Genomic DNA, 21,825 nt, shown 5'->3' on the forward strand with positions numbered 1-21,825 from the left:
AGGGTTAGAAAAAAGGGCCTTTCCAGCCCGGCCCAGGGGTGGTTTTGCCTCCTTAACTTTTCTTGGTGACATCAGCCAAAGCACTGACCTGCCCTGACGGAGCCAGAGAACAAGAGGGGGCAGTGGAGTCTGAATTCTCTGGAATCTTCCAGCAGGCCTGTGTGCCGAGCTCTCCCAGGGGGACACGGCCCTGCCTTTGCCTGTGAAAGCCCCTGGATAATCGTCCAGGAAATGGACACTTGGTGTGCAGAAGGCTTAAACGAGCTGATCCCAACTCAGAAGAGGAAAATGAGGACCGGATGAAAACACCTGGCAGGTGAATACAGCAGACTCGCTTGAAACTCAGACACACTGGCCTTCCAGCTTCATCTGGCCCCCGAGCTCCCAGAGGGGACACAGGTGTGGTCACGGCCACCCCTCCCCGGATCCCCCATCCGTCGTGTGGCTGGATTGTTTCCATCCTGGCTGCCTGGGTCCCCCCGTGATTAAACCCTCTGCTCCTCCCTCCCAGTGACAGAGGTGACAGCACGGAGTTCAGGCGACGGCTGCTGCTTCCGTCCCCGGGCAGCTCCTCCAGGCCTGGGGGCTCGAAGAGAAGCCATGTGGCCCTCCTGTCATCACGGGACTGCCTCGGGTCCCGCATCCCAGGATTTTCGGGTCCCAGGTGACATCACCATCTGCCCAACCCTCCACAGATTCCCCGTTTGCTAAGAGGATAGAGACTAAATTAAACCTTCTCGGCACACACGGGTCCACACGTGTGATGGGAACCGTGTCCGAGGCAGGTGCAGTGCTTAGCTGGACCACGGCGATCTCTTCACGGTGCGTACAAATATCAGAATGTCAAGGCATCCGTCTCAAATACCTAGGACTTTGATGCGGCCAAAATACCTCAGTAGCGTCTCAAAGAAAATCAAAGAAGGCTTCTTCCTTCAGGAAACACTATGTTAGTCCTAATGTGCCAAGGTGACAAACATTCAGCTCTGCTCTTAAAATCACACGAGTTAGGGGCGCCTGGGGGCTCAGTTGGTTAAGCCGCCGACTCTTGATTTCAGCTCAGGTCATGATCTCACAGTCCGTGGGTTCGAGCCCCGAGTCGGGCTCTGTGCTTACAGCTCAGAGCCCGGAGCCTGCTTCAGATTCTGTGTCTCCCTCTCTCTCTCTGCCCCTCCCCTGCGCTCTCTCTCTCTCTCTCTCTCTCTCTCTCTCAAATAAACATTAAAAAAATCTAAAATCACACGAGTTATCGTGCTTGAGTACGTGAGAGCAACTTCTCAAAAGACAAGGAAAGGAATCGAGTGTACTAAGTCTCCTGCCTGTGAGCGCCTTGGAACGGAGACCTCACGGAGGGGGGACCCTGTCATCTCAGACGTCAGGAAATGTCTTTATAGCCATTGTTCTTTTTTTTTTTTAATTTTTTTTTTCAACGTTTATTTATTTTTGGGACAGAGAGAGACAGAGCATGAACGGGGGAGGGGCAGAGAGAGAGGGAGACACAGAATCGGAAACAGGCCCCAGGCTCCGAGCCATCAGCCCAGAGCCCGACGCGGGGCTCGAACCCACGGACCGCGAGATCGCGACCTGGCTGAAGTCGGACGCTCAACCGACTGCGCCACCCAGGCGCCCCTTTTCTTTTCTTTTTTTTTTTTTTTAGGTTTTTTTTTTTTCAACGTTTATTTATTTTTGGGACAGAGAGAGACAGAGCATGAACGGGGGAGGGGCAGAGAGAGAGAGGGAGACACAGAACCAGAAACAGGCTCCAGGCTCTGAGCCATCAGCCCAGAGCCCGACGCGGGGCTCGAACTCCCGGACCGCGAGATCGTGACCTGGCTGAAGTTGGACGCTCAACCGACTGCGCCGCCCAGGCGCCCCGCCATTGTTCTTTTTAATTCAAAAGTGGAAGAGTTAAGGTAACTTTTCACCCATTACATTGGCAAAGATCGTCAAAAAACAGAAAAGAGGAGCGTTTCTGGAGCCAGACAACTGCTTTCACGTGCAAATCCGAGTGCTACTGGCTGTGTGACCTTGGACAAGCGGCTCAGCCTCTCTGTGCCCCAGGCTCCTCACCTGTAAGGTGGCTTGTGTGGGGACAAAAGCACACGTGCGTTCGGAGCAGAATCTGGCATACAGAAGGCGCTTAATACGTGCTAGCTCTTCTCATCGGCCCTCTCCTCCTGGGACCTTCTTCCCCCAGGTGTCCAGGGCTTCCACCTTCCGCCAGGCAGGACTCTGTCTAAACGTCACCTCCCGAGAGGTCTTCCTGTGCGTGTTCTCCGTCCTTAGCGGGTCCTTAGGTCATCATGCTCTCGGTGTGTGTCACCTGCGGTTAGTTCTTTGTTTGCTTGTTCTCATCTGTGGCCATAACGTGTGCACGAAATGTAACTTCCGGAGAGGGGTCTCTTGCCTCCCTCTTCCCGTGTCCAGCACCTGCGAACGTGCCTGGAGCAGAGCAGGGGCACGGGAGGAGTACGGGGTCCCCTTCGCTCCCTGAGCCCGCGTGCCCTGGCCAGCGTCTCGGCCTGGCCCCCCGGTGTCTCTTCCCGGCCTCCCTTCCCAGCCTCCCATCCTAGCCTCCTTCCCCAACCTCCCTTCTCGGCCTCCCTTCCCAGCCCCTTCTCCTGGCTTCCCTTCCTACCCTCCCCCTCTGGCCTCCTTTCCAAGCCTCCCCTCTCTGTCTCCCTTCCCAGCTTCCTTTTCTGGCCTCCCCTCCCAACCTCCCTTCCCAATTTCCCTTCCCAGCCTCCCCTCCTGGCCGCCTTCTCCGCCTCCCCGCCCGGCCTCCCCGACCCCGGCCAGGCCTGGCCCAGCATAGCCACCTGCACGGACACAGGATTCCCGAGCCAAGACCGTGTGCCGTTTCCATGTCTTGGCAGCTCTCCGCCCCGTCGGCTGGGTGAAGTGCGGTTTATCGCTGCACGGATTTCTGCGGCCGTGGGAATCCCGTTTGGCAACCACAGCAAGGGGCAGGAAGGGGAAGGAAGGGAGGTGTGCAGGCCTCGCCTCAGAAATGCTGGCCAGCGCCAGCCCCTGCCGGTCCCCTCTCCCCGTCTTCCTGAAATGTGCCGCTTCGGGCGGTGGGGGGGAGGGGCGACTGCGCCCCAATGCCAGATGGGCCGCAAGGTGTGTGGGAGAGCGGACACGGGGAAAGGAGAGGGGCCCTAATCCCCAAGGCTGGGTGCAGGCAACACCTCCACTCCAGGAAGAGAGGCGCTCCATGGAGGCTTCCGGAAACCACTGCGCCCTTCCTAAACCCGGAAGCAGGGCTCCCCCAGTCTTCTCCTCACAGCCCTTCAGCAGCCTCTCGGCTGCCTGGGGATGAGACCCAAAAGGATAAGACGGGCTGCCGGGAGTGGGGACAAGACAGGACGGAACATGGAAGTCCCCGAGAGTTCCAGGCAGGTGCAGCGGCACCCGAGCTCTCCACGGAATAACTCGGGCCGCTGTGCTGTGTAACCGATGACCCCGGCATTCACCTGTTAAAGGAGTGACCCCTATTCTCGCTCACGCGTTTACAGGTCATCTGGTGGTCTGCGGGCTCAGCTGGGCGGCCCCTCCCTGCGGGGGGGCGGCTAGCATGGGCCCCATGGGGCTCGTTCCAGGGTGAGTCTGAGGTAGCAGCTACTTCTGGGGAAGCGCCTCGTGGCAAAGTGCGCGAAGACTGCCCAAAACACGCGGCAGCTCTAAGGCCTGGGCTGGGACCGGTCGACTGTCGCTTCTGCTCACATGCTCCTGGCCAAAGCTAGTCACGTGGCCGGGTCCACCATCAGCGGGAAGGGGAATCCACGCACAGTAGGAAAGAGGGAAGAATCAAGACCGAACAGCCTCATCACCACCGAGCCGGTGGGCATCGGGGTTGAGAGCAGAGCTCCGGGGTCTGCCTGGCTCCCGGACTACCTGCTGTGTGATGTTGGGCGAGTTGCATCACCTCTCTGTGCCTTCCTTTCCTCACTTGCAGTATGGATATGATTAAGAAGATAGAGTAGCTCCCTCGTGTGTTCACAGCAAGGCTTCAGTGAGATCATCCATGCGAGCCTGTACTGAGTGAGCTTAGCGTAAGAGCTTAGCATAAGCGCTCAGCAAATGCTGGCCACAGAGCAAACGCTGTGACAGAGCACGCAATTACCAGTGAAAGCCCACCTCCTTGTGTGCACCTGTGTGTGCACCTGTGCGTGTGTGCATCTGGGTGTGTTCCTGGGTGTGCGTGCACCTATGTGTGCACCTGTGCATGTGTGCACCTGTGCATGCACCTGTGTGTTTTCCTGTACGTGTGTGCACCTGTGTGTTCCTCTGTGTGTGTGCACCTGTGTGTTCCTGTGCGTGTGTGCACCTGGGTGTGTTCCTGTGCGTGTGTGCACCTGTGCATGTGTGCACCTGGGTGCGTTCCTGGGTGTGCGTGCACCTATGTGTGCACCTGTGCTTGTGTGCACCTGTGCGTGTACCTGTGTGTGTTCCTGTGCGTGTGTGCACCTGTGTGTGTTCCTGTGTGTGTGTGCACCTGTGTGTTCCTGTGCGTGTGTGCACCTGTGCATGCACCTGTGTGATTTCCTGTACGTGCGTGTACCTGTGTGTGTTCCTGTGCGTGCATGCACCTGTGTGCGTTCCTGTGCGTCTGTGCACCTGTGTGTGTGTGCATCTGTGTGGCACCTGTGTGTTCCTGTGCATGCGTGCACCTGTGCATGTGTGCATCTGTGTGTGCATGTACCTGCGTGTGCACCTGTGCGTATGTGCACCTGCGTGTATGCCTGTGTGTGCAAGCACCTATGTGTGCACCTGTGCGTGTGTGCACCTGGGTGTGTTCCTGTGCGTGTGTGCACCTGTGCATGTGTGCACCTGGGTGCGTTCCTGGGTGTGCATGCACCTATGTGTGCACCTGTGCGTGTACCTGTGTGTGTTCCTGTGCGTGTGTGCACCTGTGCACGCACCTGTGTGTTTTCCTGTACGTGCGTGTACCTGTGTGTGTTCCTGTGCGTGCATGCACCTGTGTGCGTTCCTGTGCGTGTGTGCACCTGTGTGTGTGTGCATCTGTGTGGCACCTGTGTGTGTTCCTGTGCCTGCGTGCACCTGTGCATGTGTGCATCTGTGTGTGCATGTACCTGCGTGTGCACCTGTGCGTATGTGCACCTGCGTGTATGCCTGTGTGTGTGTGCACCTATGTGTGCACCTCTGTGTGTGTGCACCTGTGCGTGTGCCTGTGTGCAGTGGAGGGGTGGGGGGAGCTGGCAGCCCTGAGTGGCCGCTGGGGTAGGGAGTGTGTGGTGAGCCCCATACCTGAGCACCAGGTACTATTTTAGGCACTAGGGATACGACCCTGAACAAAACAGTCAGAAAGCTTTGTCATCCTAGAGTTTGTGTTCTAGAGAGAGAGGACAAGTAATAACCACAATAAATAGGTAAAACATCTGGTGTAAGGGAGGGCAATAAATGATAAAAGAGAAAAATAAAGCAAGGAAGGGGCCTGGGGGAGTTGCAAGCCGAAGTACAAATGTCAGAGAAACGGGGTGTGTGCGTCTGGGAAGTTTGCGTCTGAGTAATGCTGATCCTTTGTTGGGGTGGTGCGGGATGTCGAGCAGCGCCGCTGGCTTCAACCATTAGAGGCCAAGTGCACACCTTCCAGCTGGGACAAGCCCTCCCCTGGTTGTGACAACCAGAAAGATCCCCAGGGACCGTCAGATGTCCCCTGGGGGACCCACTGGCCCCTAGCTGAGAACCACCAGGCTGATGGGGTGTGGAAGGGCCAGCCGGGGCGCAGGAAACAAACGAAGATGCACGGACAGTGCGTGGGACGGATGGCAGGGGTGCATCAGGGAAGGGCCTGTACCCCTCTAAGGATTTGTCCAGAGTTAAAAGGGTTCTGTGATTCACACTCAGTTGTACGCGTGAGCCCCACACGAAGACAGTAACTTCCAAGTGGAGAAGAGCTCTCTGTGTTGGAAATGCCTGCTGGTCTCTTCAGATCCCTCTAACCTCTCCTCCCGCTCCGGGAGGCCAGCCTCTGTGGGGTCTGTACCAGGCCCCCGGTTCCCCGCGCACTGGGGCAGAGGGCGGCTCCAGCCGACAGGGGTGGAGCGGGGAGAGCGGCCTGTACTCTCATCCCTGTGGGCCCCTTCCAGCAAGCTTACAGGCTGACCACGGCTGCCTCGTCCACCAAGGTCCCCGCTCCCGGAGGCAGGCGCCTCTGATGGGGCAGTGCCCATGCTGTGCTCTGACACCTGCTCCTCCCCTGGCCTTTCCGGTGGCGGCCACATGCACCAGTGTCCTGGGGCTGCCGTGGCAAACGACCACGGCTGGGGTGCCGAGAGCAATACTGTTCTCCCACAGTCCTGGAGGCCGGAAGGCTGAAAGCAGGGTGTGGGCAGGGCCCCGCTCCCTCTGAGGGGCCCGGGGGTCCGGGTCTCCCAGCTCCCGGTGGCTGTGGTCCTAGCTGCTCCTCGGCTCGTGGCCGCGTCTCTCCGCGTCTCCCTGTGTCCCCACATCACCTCCGAGTGCTTGCGTCCGCAGACTCCAGTCCTCCGTGGCCCACGCCCCAAGCTGGTAATGACCTCATTTCAGATGACATCTGCAGAGACCCTATTTCCAAACCAGGTTCATTCTGAGGTCCCGAGTGGGCGCGGATTTTGGAGGGTGCTCCTGAACCCCCTCCATCCCTGTGTCTCGCCTGCTGCACCATCACCTGCTGGTCTCCTGGCGTCCTGTCTACACCTTTGTAAGGAGTCCCCTTGTCATGCTGTCCTCTGGGCTGCGTGTAGCATCCGTTCCCTGCCCGGGTTTGGACCCATCCAGCCCATGCAGGCAGGTTCACTGGGGACGGACCAAGAGACTAAGGGCCGGGCCTCTCGTGAAGAGTATGTAGACGTGATCCCTCTCAGGCTCACTGGCCGGTGGCCTCTCAGCCCCTTCCTGTCCCTGCCCACCCGCCAGCAGGAACGGAGATGACCCAAGACCCACAGGGCACGAAGGGTGACTTCCAAGGCCGCAATCTTGGGATGCCGCCCGCGAAGGCAACACAGTCAAAGCCGTCTGCCGAATCCTGCAGCCTCCGTGCTCGCAGACCCTAGCCTTCACGCCACCGCCCCACCGCGGCCAAGCCACAACCTCGGCGAGCCCCCGCTTTCTCATCTACAAAATAGGATCACGACTGCTGCCCGTAGCTCCAGAAGGGACCCACGTGAGGAAAGCACGTCGCAGATGTAAAACAAGGCATAGCTACTGCACAAGACCGTGCAGTATTTTATGTGAACACAGCAAAGTACACACGTATACTCAGGGAATGTACTCCCTTAGACGTACAGGGAATGTAAATCTGATTTTTTTGTATCTGTGCTTAATTTCTGTGTCCAGCCCCCAGGCTCCTAAACGCAAAAAAAAAAAAAAAAAAAAAAAAAAAAACCCACAACACTATGCCAGGAGTTTGATTTCTAAACATATTAAGTTTGAGATGCTAATTAGAGATCCAAATGGAGATGTTGAATAAGCCATTGGGTTCTGCAGGCAGGATGCTGGGAGTCGTTAGCACCTAGGTGATTTAACTACATTATTACAGTAATGAAAGGAAGGTGTTCTAGACTGGATGTCTGGGTCCCCCCGCTCCAGTTCCTAGGTTGAGACCCTAACCTGCAATGTGATGGTATGACAACGTGGGACTTTAGGGAGGGGACTGAGTCATGAGAGTGGAGCCCTCGTGGATGGAATTTGTGACCTTACACGAGAGACCCCGGAGCCCTCTCTCACCCCTTCCGCCACGTGAGCACACGGCGATGAGACAGGACCGATTCTCACCAGACACATCCTCTGGGGCTTCCAGCCTCCAGAAGTGTGAGAAGCTGTGTCTGTTCTTGACCCCCAGCCCATGGTATTCCCTTACTGCAGCCCGAATGGACCAAGACAGGAGATAGAAGATGCCATGGAAATGGAAGAAGGCCAATCGCACTATTTGAAGGAGTGAGTCTCCATGCGTGGTCCCCAGATTTGGAACATCAGCATCACCCAGGACCTTGATAGAGACGCAGAGGTGGGGGCCCCACCGGGATGTGAGACGCTGGGGGTGGGTCCAACAGTCTGTGTGTTGACCCACCCTCTTGACGCTCAAGTTTGAGAACCTGCTTGGCTACTTTCTCAGACAACAGTCGCATTGGACGCCAATGTGACCAGCAGATGGCTTTACTCTCCCCGTGGAAAGTGGTCCCCAAGTGGCTCCCAACGGAAAGGTGGCGTCACCGGGAAGTTGCCAAGGCCCAAATGACAACAGAAGATGCCAACTGACCATGTGCTGCTCAACCAGACCCATGCTGGCCCCTCCGGGTGCCAAGAGCAGACATCAGTGGCCGGTTCAGTGGCCATGATGTGTTCAAACTGGATACTTTAAAGGTCAGAGTGAGCAGAGGCCAGCGGGCAGCTTTCTCAGCGGGAGGCCCATCCACCATGAAAGATGAAAAAGAGTGTCAAACGAAGCCAAGGGACTGAAAAGATTCCTTTGGGTTTTCGGTTCCTTTTTTTTTTTTTTTTTTTTTGGCAGCTAAGCTGGCTCATTTTGCGATATTGTGGTTCTCACTTGTAGCCACTTAGGAGATGATGAATGCATCCCGAGACTTCCCCAGACATTTATGACACCTGCAGGATTAGCAGTGACAATGGCTCTATCATGCACCGCGACTCGATACCCTTGGCGTTCCTCTTAATTATTTATATATTCTGGAGCAGCCGCGTTCCCTCCCACCAGAGCTCAGGAAGGTAATAAATGAGGAAAGTCAATGGTCTGTAAATTACAACATTGATTAAAGAAGTGATTACTGATATAACTCTTGCTTGGCTATTATGCTAATGGCTGCCCGGATCCAGGACGGTGTTTACATGCTAATGGCGAGTCTGGGACGGCAACTGAAATTGGTTTCCACCCTTAATCAGTAGGTAAACATTTTTAAACCACTCTTGACCATGAGTGAGAAGACCCATCCGTGTGTTTCCTTCCCAGCTGCTCCTGCCACTGTCCCCAGCAGATGGAGGAAACTCTCTCAGCCCAGCCCTCACCAGCTGCCCTTCCAAACAGAAGTGAGAGCTGGGGATGAAAATTGGGCCCAGGGTAGCCATCCGTAGTTCCCAGAGGCTGGGGAAAGAGGGGTGATCGTGCAAGTTCATTGCTCAGCAGCGATGTGATTTAACTGGGTCCACAGACACCCCCCCCCCCCCCCCCCCCCCCCCGCCGAAGGAGATGCTGCTTTTTCTAGAGTGCACAGTCCCGACAGGAGACAGATAAGCAAATTGGCAATTACAGCTTAGTATGTTAAGTGCTATGTGAGGAGTCCATGTGTGACTTCATTAACTCTGGAATGTTATGCAAAACTGTAGGTATATGCATTTCCGTGGCAAGAGTGAGCTTGACTTGTGTTCTCAAAGGAGTCAGTGACCCCAAAAAAGTTAGGAAACACTGCTTGAGACCTTTCTGGAAGCTTTCAAGTAAACCTCTTGTGTTTCCACTGCTTTTGGCTCCATTGTATCTCATTCTCCGACCACATCTCCCCTCACCCTAAGATCCTTCTTTGGTTGTCTTGAAGCAGGCATCCCCATGAAGAAAGGGTTCAGTTCATTCATCCACCCAGCTTTCCATCAACCCATCCATCTATCCATCCACCTGAATATATGTATACATACACACACACACACACACACACACACACACACACATCCATTCATCCACCCACCTATCCATCCATCCATCCATCTATCCATCCATCCATCCATCCATAATTCATCCATACATTCATCCACCCACCTATCCATCCATCCATCCATCCATCCATAATTCATCCATACATTCATCCACCCACCTATCCATCCATCCATCCATCCATCCATCCATAATTCATCCGTCCATTCATCCACCCACCTATCCACCCACCTATCCATCCATCCATCCATCCGTCCATCCACCCATCCATCCATAATTCATCCATACATTCATCCACCCATCCATCCATCCATCCATCCATCCATCCATTCATCCACCCACCTATCCATCCACTCACCCATCCATCCATTCATACACCAACCAAATGCACATACATACATTGGTCCTTTCAGTGTCCACTCTGCCAAGTTCCTGCTTCTTGAGCATCTGGTGTGAAGAACCAAGACATCAAAGATTTAAAAAAGATGTACTTCTTTCCTTCAAGTATCTCACGGTTTGGTGGTTGATCTGGACACGTGGGGCCAGTATAAATCATATCTTACAAACTTGAATATGCAGGAGGCCATGTCATTTCTTAAAAACCCAACTTGATTTCTAGTCTCAATTTTCAATTCATTAAGGCTACAGAACATAGTCCCAGACTAATTTCCCGGAGATGTGACTGTTATTGCCCAGGTCTTGGGAGAGGGGGCTTCTAGTCTTCACGTGTCCTGCTTACAGTCCCTAGGGGCATCCAATGTCAGAGTTACCTAGGATACGGTCCCTCCCCTGTCCATGGCACTTCTCCAGCCCACTTCCAGGGAACACAACAGGCATCTCCCTGCTGTTTCTTCCCCGCCCCCCACCCCCGAGCGTCCATGGGGCTGTATATAGATTCATCTCCCTAAGGGTTTAGACTTTGGAACACACTGCCTTAATGCTTGCAGACTTTTATTTTATTTTCTATGTGTTTATTGTGCTTTGTGCTCTATCTTGTCTCTCTCCTGAGGCAATGATGCGGTAGGAACTGGAAAAGCAAGGGAAGGACTACACGGGGAGGGAACATACCTTGAAATGGCAATGCTGCCATTCACAGGATAAGCAATTATAATACAAATGCATAAACCATCCCAGGGGGCCGGGGAGGTGCCTGGCCAGGCCAATAGGGAAGGAAGGGCGGGCCAAGGAAGCCCCGCATGCAAAGGCCCGGGGGGGGGGGGGGGGGGGGGGGGGGGGGGGGTCTCGGAGACTGTTGGGGCTGTGATCAGGGGGAGAGTGAGTCAGGCTGGAGAGTGAGTCAGGCTGGAGAGAGGCAGTACAAACCCTGCAGCTCTGGGGGGCTGGTTGGGGTGACGTGGGTATGGCTCATTTTATGAGCAGACATCACCTCTGGGCCCCACTCAGAGTTCGGTCTCAACTGCGGATCTGTGCAGGTTCCAGCTCACGTGGGGGTGGCACCACCTTCCACCTCGAGCTCCTACTGTTTTCTATCCCGGGGCCTTCTCAGACGCCGTGCACCTGTGTCTCAGCCTGGACGTGCGGGGCAGTTAACACACGGGCAGTGGGAGAGAGGAGCTGGGAGATAACGTTCCTGCCTCTTATCCTTCAGGTGGGCAAAAGACACATGGAAGAAGAGTGGTCTCCAGGGCCGGTGACTTTTCCATCCCCTTCTGTCTTCGCAGGTATCTGACGGCTGTGATTACGTCTTTGTCAACGGCAAAGAGATAAAGGGCAAGGTGGACGCGGTGGTGAACTTCACCTACCAGCACCTGAGTGCCCCTCTGCACATCACCGTGTGGGTGCCCCGACTGCCCCTGCAGATCGAGGTCTCTGACACCGAGCTGAGCCAGATTAAAGGCTGGCGGGTCCCCATTGTGGCCAGTAAGAGGTGAGCCCAGGATGCAGAGATTAACCGGAGGCGTGATAACAATGGTTTTATTTACTGACCACACCACCGACGGTACCAGTACAGGGCCCGGCACGTGGTAGACGCCGGTAAAATGCTGTGATTACATTTTCTCCAGCCCACCCGAGGCCCAGGATAACCAGCCGGGAAGGAGGCTGGGAAGCGGCAGGATCCGTATCACCCCCAGGCCGTGTGCCCTCTACACTTGGACCTCTCCCAGGCCCTCCTGAAACAGGCTCCCCCAGAATGAAGCGACAGAAATGATAGATCTTTCTGGCCCCTCAGCACCCTGGGGGAATCTGAATTGGGGGTTATTTTCTCTAAGCGAAAGTGACTCCTTTTTCTGTGCTTTGTGAATATCCATAAGCTTGATAAGCTCTGTGTGCATCGAATTACTGCATAACATTTCATTGCATGTATATTGGGCTATGGTGTTACTGTTTGCTCTTTAAAAAAAAAAAGGCTCTTTGTTCTATGTGACTCTGGATTGTCATACGTAGGAGCTGGGGTCACCCATCCTGAATGCTCAGGGCTGTTTTCCAGAATCTTCCAGGCACCTGGTCCTCATGTTAAGGGGCAATGAGTGCTTGAGCGAACGTACACTCAGCACGAGCCCCTTGGGCCCGTAAGAGGCAACATCCCTCTCTGCAGGGAGAACTTGAAAGAATCTTCCCCAACTGCAGAGGGCGGTGGTGAATCCGGGCAATCCTTCAGACTGTTTAGTGGTCATGAGTGACCTAGAGAATGAGCGTGCCCCGTGCCCCTGGGGAGGGCAGACCTGAGCCTAGCCGCCACTTTCTAGCTCTGTGAGCTTGGGCAGGGTCCCTAACCTCCCTCCCCAGAACATAAGAATAATAACACCCGTGTTATGAGATGAAGAGTCCATACGTGTGGAGCCTAGAAGGTCACATCTCAAGAGAGTAATACAGCTCTGCCCAATAGAACCTGCTGCCGTGGCGGAATGTTCTAGAACCACGCTATCCAATATGGCGGCCGCTAGCACATGTGGTTAGGGAGCGCTTGGTATATATAGCTAGTGTGCCTGAGAAATTTACATTTTTGATTCATCGCATTATTCATTTAAATTGAAGGGTAAGTGGGCACACATAGCTACCAGCCACTCATTTACTGGACAGTGTAGACTTCGTAAATATTAGCCCGTAAGCCGTTTGTCAATAAGTGCCTTCAGGAGAGGGACGTCCGACCCTCTGTGCTGCCTGTGATGGAAACAGCACTCCCGTGGGGTCCTGAGGCCCCCGCCTGGGACGTTGTCCCATGGAGGCTGGGGCGGGCACCTGCCTGTCTGGCCTGTGCCTCCAGAGCGTCTGAATCCATTCCTGGGACCTGAGAGCTTCTCGTTCCCCCAAGGCCCACGCGGGAGAGCGAGGATGAAGACGACGAGGAGCGGCGGGGCCGGGGCTGTGCCCTGAAGTACCAGCATGCCACGGTGCGGGTCCTCACCCAGTTCGTGGCCGAGGGCGCCGGCCCGTGGGGCCAGCCCAGCCACCTGCTCAGCCCCGACTGGCAGGTGGACATCACCCACCTGGTCGCGGACTTCATGAATCTGGAGGAACCTCACGTGGCCACACTGCAGGACAGCAGGGTCCTGGTCGGGCGGGAGGTCGGGATGACCACCATCCAGGTAGGAAGCCAGAGCTGGGCATTTCTGCCCTGAGCACCGTGCCGGGCTCTGGGGGAGGCTCCCAAGAAGGGTGGGTCATTGTGCCCAATTCCTGGCCCCCGGGATGGCATCCCCGGGACCCCAGAAGCTGAGCTAGGACCAGCCCGGGGGGGGGGGGGCAGTCTCCTCACGAGCACAGCTGGAACGGCGGTGGTCACAGCCCCTTAGCACCTCACATGTCCCCTCTCCCAACTGCTGTGTGCTCCGTTCCCAACACCTGCCAGCCCTCCCCGTCTGCCCCTGTCTGCCAACCCTTCATCCCGCTGTCCACACCTGACATCTCCACCTCTCAGAAGCCTCCTCCCCTCCCCTGCATGCTGCTCACACTCGTGGCCGGGGGAAGGTGCCTCCCGCCTTCCCATAAAGCATTCAGTCATTCTGCCATGGATCCATCCAGCAAACCTCTCTTCGAAGTCCTACTACCCTTTTTGTTCAAGGAAACACATATGACAGGGAGTGGTGGGCCTTTTCCCAAATCCTTCAACTTCCACCTTCCTGACTGTACTTGGTGGGGGGGGGGGGGGAGGAGACTATAATTCAGTTCCCCCACGGTTACTTCCATCGTTCATTTAGAATGTGATTCAGGTTGCACAAAGTCAACTCGTGTGCGACTCTTCCTGAGCCTCGTCAGCAGGATTGATTGCCATGCACAGTTAACCAAGTTGTGCAGGGTACAAGAGTCCCTCATCTCAATGGGAGGGGTCCTTTCCCTTTAAAAACAGAATGGATTTTAACATTTGTTGTCCTCTCCCCACAGAGCTAAAGTGTCGTGGGGAAGGGTGACTTTATCTGATTCTTGCAAAGGCCCGGCGTGGGCTGGTGTATCTCTAGGGAAGAAGGTGGGAGGCTCCTTCACCCCGTACTCTGGACCCAGGCCTGGGGCAAGAAGGAAGTGTTGCCGGGGAAGCTCCCAGCATCTGGGAATCTTCTGTCCTGTCCATCCCACAGGTATTGTCCCCGCTGTCAGACTCCATCCTGGCAGAGAAAACGGTCACCGTGTTAGATGACAAAGTGTCAGTGACGGACTTGGCCATCCAGCTGGTGGCTGGGCTGTCCGTCACCCTCCACCCCAGCACGGAGGACAGCAAGGCCATCACGGCTGTGGCCACAGCTCAGGAGCTGCTTCGGACTCCCAAGCAGGTAGGGATGGTTCTAGAAGCCGGAGTTCAAGAGGAGCAGGGCGCTGGCCGTGCCTGACTCCGCGAAAGGGGCGGGGGGAGGGAGGAACGGAGCAGAGTCGCTGAACCACAGTCCAGAATGCAGTGATGGGGAGGCTGTGAAAAGCCACAGGGCTACGTCATTCCGGTCGTGGGCTCTGTGATGAACCAGACAGGTGGTGCCCAGTGCGCAAGTCTGGTTCCACAGACTTGGTGGTTTACAACAAGGCCCGCTTATTAGCTCAGCTCGGTGCGTCGGGGGCCGGGGCGGGCTCAGCTGGGTTCCAGGCTCAGGGCACCACAGGCCGACAGCAGAGTGAGCCGGCGGGGCCCTTCTTGGCGTGTCCTGGGGAATAATCGGCCTCCACGCTCGTTCCTGTCTCTGCACTTCTGTGGCAGGTGTCTGTGTCTTTGGTGGCTGTTCCCCGGGGACCCCTCTCGGCTCCCTCAGGCCACCCGTGTTCCTTGTCACTTCCCACACCCCCACTGTCTTCAAAACCAGCAACATGCATGGAGTCCTTTTATGCCTTAGACCTCTAACCTCCCCTCTGCTGCCTGCTAGAGAAACCTCTCTGCTGTGAAAGGCTCACGTGTCTACACCGGGCTCAGCCAGATAATCCAGGCAGGTCTCCCTATCTCAAGGTCAGCTGCGCCACACAGCACAGCATCATCACAGGAGTGGCATCTCATTATGTTCCCGGGTTCCAAAGATCAGGGCGGGTCATTCCAGAAAGTGTGCGGCTGCTAGCTGACTTTGCCCCAGGGTGTCAGCAGGAGGGTCCTGGAATACGTTCACATCCACGTCAGGCCCCCATTGATGGCTTCTCTCCTGGGGGCGAGGTGTTTTCTACTCCTAAGGAGCAAATTGAGGGGAGCGGAGCAAAGTGGGGAGACAAGGCAGAGAACATGGAGCTATTTGCTGAGAATGGGTAATTAATTCGGGCATGATTGGCCTCGCAACCTTCCTGGCTTGGGGGCAGGGGCCCCGATTCCCATCCGGTGTGTCCCATCTGTCTTCGTCGGCTGATGGTAATTGGAGGTCCTCGCACGGACTCCGGGGGGATTTATGGATGCAGTTCATTTGATTTGCAGACATGACTCTGGAAAGGATGGAGCTTTAAATCATTCCTGGGCCTGTGTTGTTTTAAGTCATTCAGAATTTCTCATCTTTGGGGAAATGCACTGGCCTCTCCTGGGCACGTCCTGGGGTCCAACCTCACTGGAACCGGCTAATCGCCTGACTTAACCCTCAATCACACACTCAGATGGGTTTCGGCAAGCCCGCGGGGTTCTGAAGGCTTCATCCAGACTGTCTGCCACTCAGGGGGCTGGTTTTAGGTGAAGTTCTTTCCCCGTCTAGAGTGTGCGAAGAAAAATTAGTTCAGGATGGAAAGTCAACCAAGATGAACTCACAGACCGTGTGAACAGTGTGTTTATCCCAGCCCTCGGCGCGTGGAAGGCCGGCACCTTGTTCTTGATATTTCAGCCCTGAAATACAACGTGGGAAAGATTTTTACACCCGTAAATACGAGGGCAATCGTATATACTTTGCCTGTGCCTCATCTGTTCGGAGGAAAGCCGGGACAGAAGGGTGAAACGGGAAATCCCCTGGCCTTAATGCATTCGATTTACCAATTAGAAGGGGGGGTCTGTCGGATTGTGGGACTTGCCATTGATGCGGACAGAGGGGACAAGGGTGGGAAGCAAAACTCCTGAGCCATATTGCCTGCCTTAGTTTCGATCGCCCAGAAGCTGAGCCTGCCGTGAGCATTCGCGATCAAGTGTTTAATTTGAGTGCTGGAGGGAGCCCCAATACGGGAATCGGGAAGGGCTACAAGGGATAGAAGATAGTCAGCAGAGCGTGCTCCCCACCCGCGGCCGCCGCCGTGGACTACTAGAGCCCGAGTCTTCTGGGGAAACCACCAGCCAGTGTCGGCCAGGGGCCAGGGAGCTGGGCTGTATGTCACATCTCCTATCAGTCATTGTTGAGGGCTGCTTTGGGGGGGGTGTCAATTCCTTGGCACTTCTGGCTACAGACATGGCCACGTGGCTTCCAGAGGCCGGAGAACTCCCTCAGACAAAACAGTCTTGCAGAACTGACCGCTGAGCGGGCAGACACCGAGAGCGGGAGTGGGCAGGTGCCACCAGTGAGCGCCATGCCGTCCTGAGATTTCGGGCACTCCTCTCAAGCAGCGGGTGTTGGCCTGGGCTTCCAGTTAGTGGAGACAGAGCCCAGACCCAGGCTGGCTCCAAGCAGACATCGGTATTTATCAGTTCATGCCTGGGGATTTGTCTTCAGGCCAAGCTAGACCCAGCTGTCCTGAATGCTAGAGAATATTCCAGCCACTCGTTCCGTGGATCCTGATGTCCCCATCTGCCTTCTCCACATTCGTTGCGTCTGGAACGTCTCACCAAAAACTGTCGGTGGCTCTCGTACTGTCCTTCCTTTCCTTCCTCTTGCCTTCTTTGGTGTGTTCCGTCTCTTTTTATCCCTGTGATTGTGTTTTGGGTAAATTCCTTGGCCCTGACGCCCTGGACACGGACTCTCTTCCCCCATGCGTGTCTAATCTGCTTTGCAAACTAGCCGTTGGGTAATTTCAGCTGGAGCATTCTTTCACGAAGTCCTCTCCACGCCTCCCTGTTTTTTGTTTTTGTTTTTTTTTCCCCCTCAGCCTTCCTCTCAACGTGGTGTCTACTGCGTTCCTTGTCCCTTGAACCGTTTTATTTCATGGGCCATCTTGTCATTGCTGCTGGTTTACTTTATTTCGGTTGTTCCATTATCCAAAACCCTTGCCCTGCTGATCGACCTGCGTTTTTTATGATTCCCTCTCATGGTAGAGCCCTCCCTCCTCGGGACTGTAACTTTTTTTTTTTTTTTTTTTTTTTTTTTTAATCAGAAGCGCCTCAGGCTATGGCTTCTTCCCTTCGCTCCCGACGGGAAATCCTTGCAGGCCTGCATTTGCACGGGCCCAGCCCCAAGCGCGTCTTGCTGTCGGCGGCCTGGCACCATAGGTCGTGCACCTTCAGACCCCATACCCAGGTGTGGGGACGCGGTGGGCTTTTGATTTCCAGGGGGCACATTTTCCGGGCAGTGCTCAGAGCACAAGCAGGCATCGTGGCTGTTTCTGGCCCGGGTGGGTAGGACTTTCTCATCGCCCCCCGCCCGGTCTCGATAGCCCTGCTTTTACGCAAGGGGTCCCATCCCCAGCGGACAGTCCCGAGGTGGGCATGAGCATCCCTGCCACTGGCTGGCAGGCCTTCTGAGCAGCTCTGACACCCGTCCCCCCTCCAGCCCACCTCGGTAACAGCTATCTGTATGGACCCCTCTGGTACGCGTTCCCTCTTCCTTTCTGGTGCCTGGGAATTTTCATGCTGTTTTGTATGTTCCCACCCGGCTTTTAAGTGGTTGATCCTCAGCCAGTCTACTTTGTGGTTGGAACACGCTCTTCGGAGAGTCTCTCTCTCCATTTCTTAACTCTTCTTCCCCCTGCGTGGGCCTCCTGTTCCAGCGGAGCCCCCCTAAGCGGCTACAAGACGGCCACTATTGCCGCAGACTTGCACCCCAAGTCAGCAGCCCCGGGGCTGCAAGCTTCCCATCTCTGGTTCCCGCCGAAGCCCAGGGATCCCCTCCTATTGGCTGCTTTCCATCCTGAGCCCCTTCCTGAGCCAATCCCTGTGAACGGGGTGGTGGGATGCTCCGATTGGCCAGAGCTGGGTCACATGCCTAGCGGGGGCGGGGTGCATGCCTAGCGGGGGCGGGGCCAGCCCCACCCCCATCCCGCCCCTGCCCCACCTGCCTCGCGTGTGCTCGCGCCCTGAGCGGGGAGGACTCGGTTCTCCAAAGGGAAGCTGGTGTTCCAGTCCCAGGTGGAAAAGAGGGCTAGAAAGTATCCAGGCCAAGCAGACGTCCATCTCAGACCCTGGGGTGGAGGGGTTCACACTCTCAGGTGGGGAAAGCGGATTGTTTGGAAAAAAAAAGGGTGGGGCCAGGACAAATAGTGCATCCACGTGTTTAACTCACAACTCATGTCAAATTCTCGGCCCTCGGTTGTCATGCCCAGAAGCCAGGACCAGAGAGGACACAGGATCCTTTACCTGTAACAGACCCCTGGGGTGGCGTTAACTCTTCCCTCCCCGACTCTGCTCCTTGATTCTCCTCCAGCACTTGCGGCAGACTGTCAAGGTCAGCCCCGCCTCGGTGGTGGCCGGGGCCTGCCCCTCTCCTCCTGGCCTCCCCGCCCCACCCCCAGCTCCCCTACACAGGCAAGCACACCCCCACCTGTGCACACGACCTGTCCCCGCGTGCCACCACTCACAGCCCCGTGTGTTTTTCTCCCTCCGGCTCCGGGCGCCCTCTCCGAGGCTCCGCCGTGTCTGGCATGGGCTTCTAACCCATGTCCCTAAATGCCTGGTCTTAGAAAACACGGAAGAATTCCAGACACATCAAAATTATCGTGGTGAGTGGCCGTGGTGGTGGGACTCCGGACGGACCTCCGGGCTCAAACCCCCCATTTTGCCACTTCCCTGAGCCCGCCGTGCTGTCCATGATCCCGCCTCCTCACCTGCAGCAGGAGAAGAGGTGACAGTAAGAGTAATAGAGCGATAGTAAGAGTGATACCTCGGGTATCACTGTGAGGGGAAAGTGAGTCCGTGCTCGGAGGGCACAACAGTGGCGGGTTCCCAGGACGCACAGCCGCCACTGCCATTGTGGTGGCTGGAACATCGGTGTGCCAAGGACGGCCCCCCGGCCCAGCTCCCAGCTCCTGGGAACGCGTCACCTTGTGCGGCCAGACAGACTTTGCAGGTGTGAGTAGGGATCCCGAGGTAGGGCGATTACCATGGGCCACCCAGACATCTCAAGGCTGGACCCTCCTCAGAGGAGGTGGGAGCATCAGAGCGAGCTGTAGGGAACCTGCAGACTCCACGTGGAGTCTACGAGTAAAGCCGTGGGGCCATCTCCGCGAGGCTTCCTGGTGGCCCTGCCCAGCAAGGGTTGGGCTGGAGCTGTCCCTGCATCTGTGTTCTTACTTAACTTACCGCGATTTTCTGATCCTGATGTAAAGCCTGAATGTTTTCTCCCCAGATTCATCGGCCACCGGGTCTGGGTTTGAGTCCCGCTCCTGATTCCTTCGGGTTCTGTTCTAGGCCGGCGGGCAGGTTCCTAAGAGGAGAAGCCTCCGCAGGCCTCACGCTGCGGCCTCCTAACAGCCTCTCTCCTTGCAGGAAGCCGTGGTCAGCACGTGGCTTCAGCTCAGCGACGGCTCGGTGACGCCCCTCGACATCTACGACACCAGGGACTTCAGCCTGACCGCCACCTCCCTGGACGAGGCCGTCGTGTCCGTCCCCCAGGCCCGCTCTCCCAGGTGGCCGGTTGTGATGGCCGAGGGGGAAGGCCAGGGGCCGCTGGTCCGAGTGGACATGACCATCGCAGAGGCCTGCCAGAAGTCCAAGCGCAAGAGCGTCCTGGCCGTGGGCGTGGGCAGCGTCAGGGTCAAGTTTGGCCAGAACGACGCCGACTCCGGTCCCGGCGGGGGCGGCGACGAGGGCGAGATCAAGAACCACGCCAGTGACCGCCGGCAGAAGGTTCAGGAGCCCGAGGGGCCCCCGCCCGGCGGCTCCTCCGTGGAGCGCGAGGAAGGCGCCCCCCGCAGAGGCGGCACGACGGCCCGGCCGCTGCTGGACAACAGGGTGGTGAAGGGCAGCCGGCCGGACGCGGGCAGGCCGTCCGGAGAGGGCCAGCTGCAGAACATCCCCCTGGACTTCACCAACTTCCCGGCCCGGGTGGACCTGCCCCGCGCGGGGGGCGGGCGGGGGGCCAGCGACCTGCTGCAGACCGCAAGGGGCCTGAGCGACCTGGAGATCGGCATGTATGCCCTGCTGGGCGTCTTCTGCCTGGCCATCCTCGTCTTCCTCATCAACTGCGCCACGTTCGCCCTCAAGTACCGGCACAAGGAGGTGCCCCCGGAAGGCCAGGCCTCCGTCACCCACTCGCACGACTGGGTGTGGCTGGGCAACGAGGCCGAGCTCCTGGAGCACGCGGGCGAGGGGTCCCCGCCGCAGGACGAGCACACGACCGTCCTGGACCGCGGGCCGGGCGGCAGCGAGGAGAGCAGCTGTCTGTTGCTCAACGGCGGAGCCCGGCAGCACGCGCAGGGCCGGGGGCACGGGCCGGACTCGGGGGGCAGGCAGGCCAGGGACCCGAAGCCCGAGCCCCTGCACTCGCCCACCTCCAAGAGGAAGAAGGTGAAGTTCACCACCTTCACCACCATCCCGCCAGACAACGGCTGCCCCGGCGTGAACTCCATCCTCGGTGGCGGGGGCGAGGACATCAAGTGGGTATGCCAGGACGTGGCCGCGGGCGCCCCCGAGGAGCTCAGAAACTACCTGGAGAAGTTCAAGGAACAGGCGTAGGCCCCTCCGGCCGGCGGCTCTGCACCCTGCCCCTCGCGGGGCTCGGAGTGGGTCTGGCTCCGGCGTCGGGTGGGATCCGGGAGGGCCCGGCGCGGAGCGGGGGACGCACCCCCGCCGTCAGGCTGTGCGAGTCCCGGAGCCTCCGCGAGGGGCCGCGTGTCTTTTGTAGCAAGGATTCTGTAGCAGTCGATGATGGCGGAGTTTCGAGAGTCAGCGGAGCCAGCTCTGGGTGGGTTGCTGACCGAGACCCTGAACCGCACGAGGGCCACGTTAGGAAGGTGATTTTACGAGTTGAAACATAACCCAGACAAGCTACCAAAAATTATTTGTTAAAAAAATGCAAAAAGACAAATAAAAAGACAGAAGGAATCATCTCTTTATTTATATTTCTAATAAAGTAGCAAAATCTACAACGAGGTCCTGCTAAGGCCCCATTTCTGTTTTAGTTCAGTGTCCCCCCCCTTCCGAGGACGGCCGTCTCTGGGAAAAGACCATCCCAGCCCTGGGTGCCCTGGGATGATGAATCTGAGGGTTTTCGATCTTTCCTGGATAATCTTCTCTTCTCCCACATTTCCTTCGCTCCTTCCAACAAGTTTTCTGTGTCCTATGCTGCCATCTGATTTGTATTTAATGTTTATTTCCAAGGACCAAATGGTATATTTTTCCTGATTTAAACATACGTTATATTCGTACACATTAGGTGGATTCTTAGAAATAGTCTCCATTTATCCATCCTTTAAGTAGTAAGTCTGATGCTATTCTGTACTCCTCCAGCCTTGTTGATATTTGCTGGGGTTTAAAAATCAAAGGGTTGGGGAGGCGTCCCCTGGATCTTGACCTTGCCCTCCACCACACCCACCCCCCCAGACCACAGCCTGCGGGCGGAACGCTGCCCGAGGCCGTTCCAAGGGGACCCAGCCAGCCGCGTGGAGCTCACAGAGCCCAGCGCCCAGTGGCTCCCCACTCAGGGGAGGTCTGGTCAGATCCACGAGGGAGAGATCGCACCCAA

The 21,825-nt window shown here is 56.7% G+C and overlaps 1 protein-coding gene across 1 annotated transcript in view; it reads left to right on the forward strand.

The window, feature by feature from the left end:
- TMEM132C (transmembrane protein 132C) overlaps positions 1 to 20,816 on the forward strand; it is a 308,963-nt gene extending 288,147 nt beyond the window's left edge. Inside the window, exons 6-9 of the mRNA XM_030336575.1 lie at positions 11,344 to 11,549; positions 12,936 to 13,209; positions 14,197 to 14,388; positions 19,629 to 20,816. Of these exons, the coding sequence (XP_030192435.1) occupies positions 11,344 to 11,549; positions 12,936 to 13,209; positions 14,197 to 14,388; positions 19,629 to 20,816 (1,860 nt within the window). The remainder of the gene's footprint in view (positions 1 to 11,343; positions 11,550 to 12,935; positions 13,210 to 14,196; positions 14,389 to 19,628) is intronic.
- The last annotated feature ends 1,009 nt before the right edge of the window (positions 20,817 to 21,825 follow it).

This window comes from Lynx canadensis, chromosome D3, assembly GCF_007474595.2.
Source record: "Lynx canadensis isolate LIC74 chromosome D3, mLynCan4.pri.v2, whole genome shotgun sequence".
Classification (NCBI taxonomy): domain Eukaryota; kingdom Metazoa; phylum Chordata; class Mammalia; order Carnivora; family Felidae; genus Lynx; species Lynx canadensis.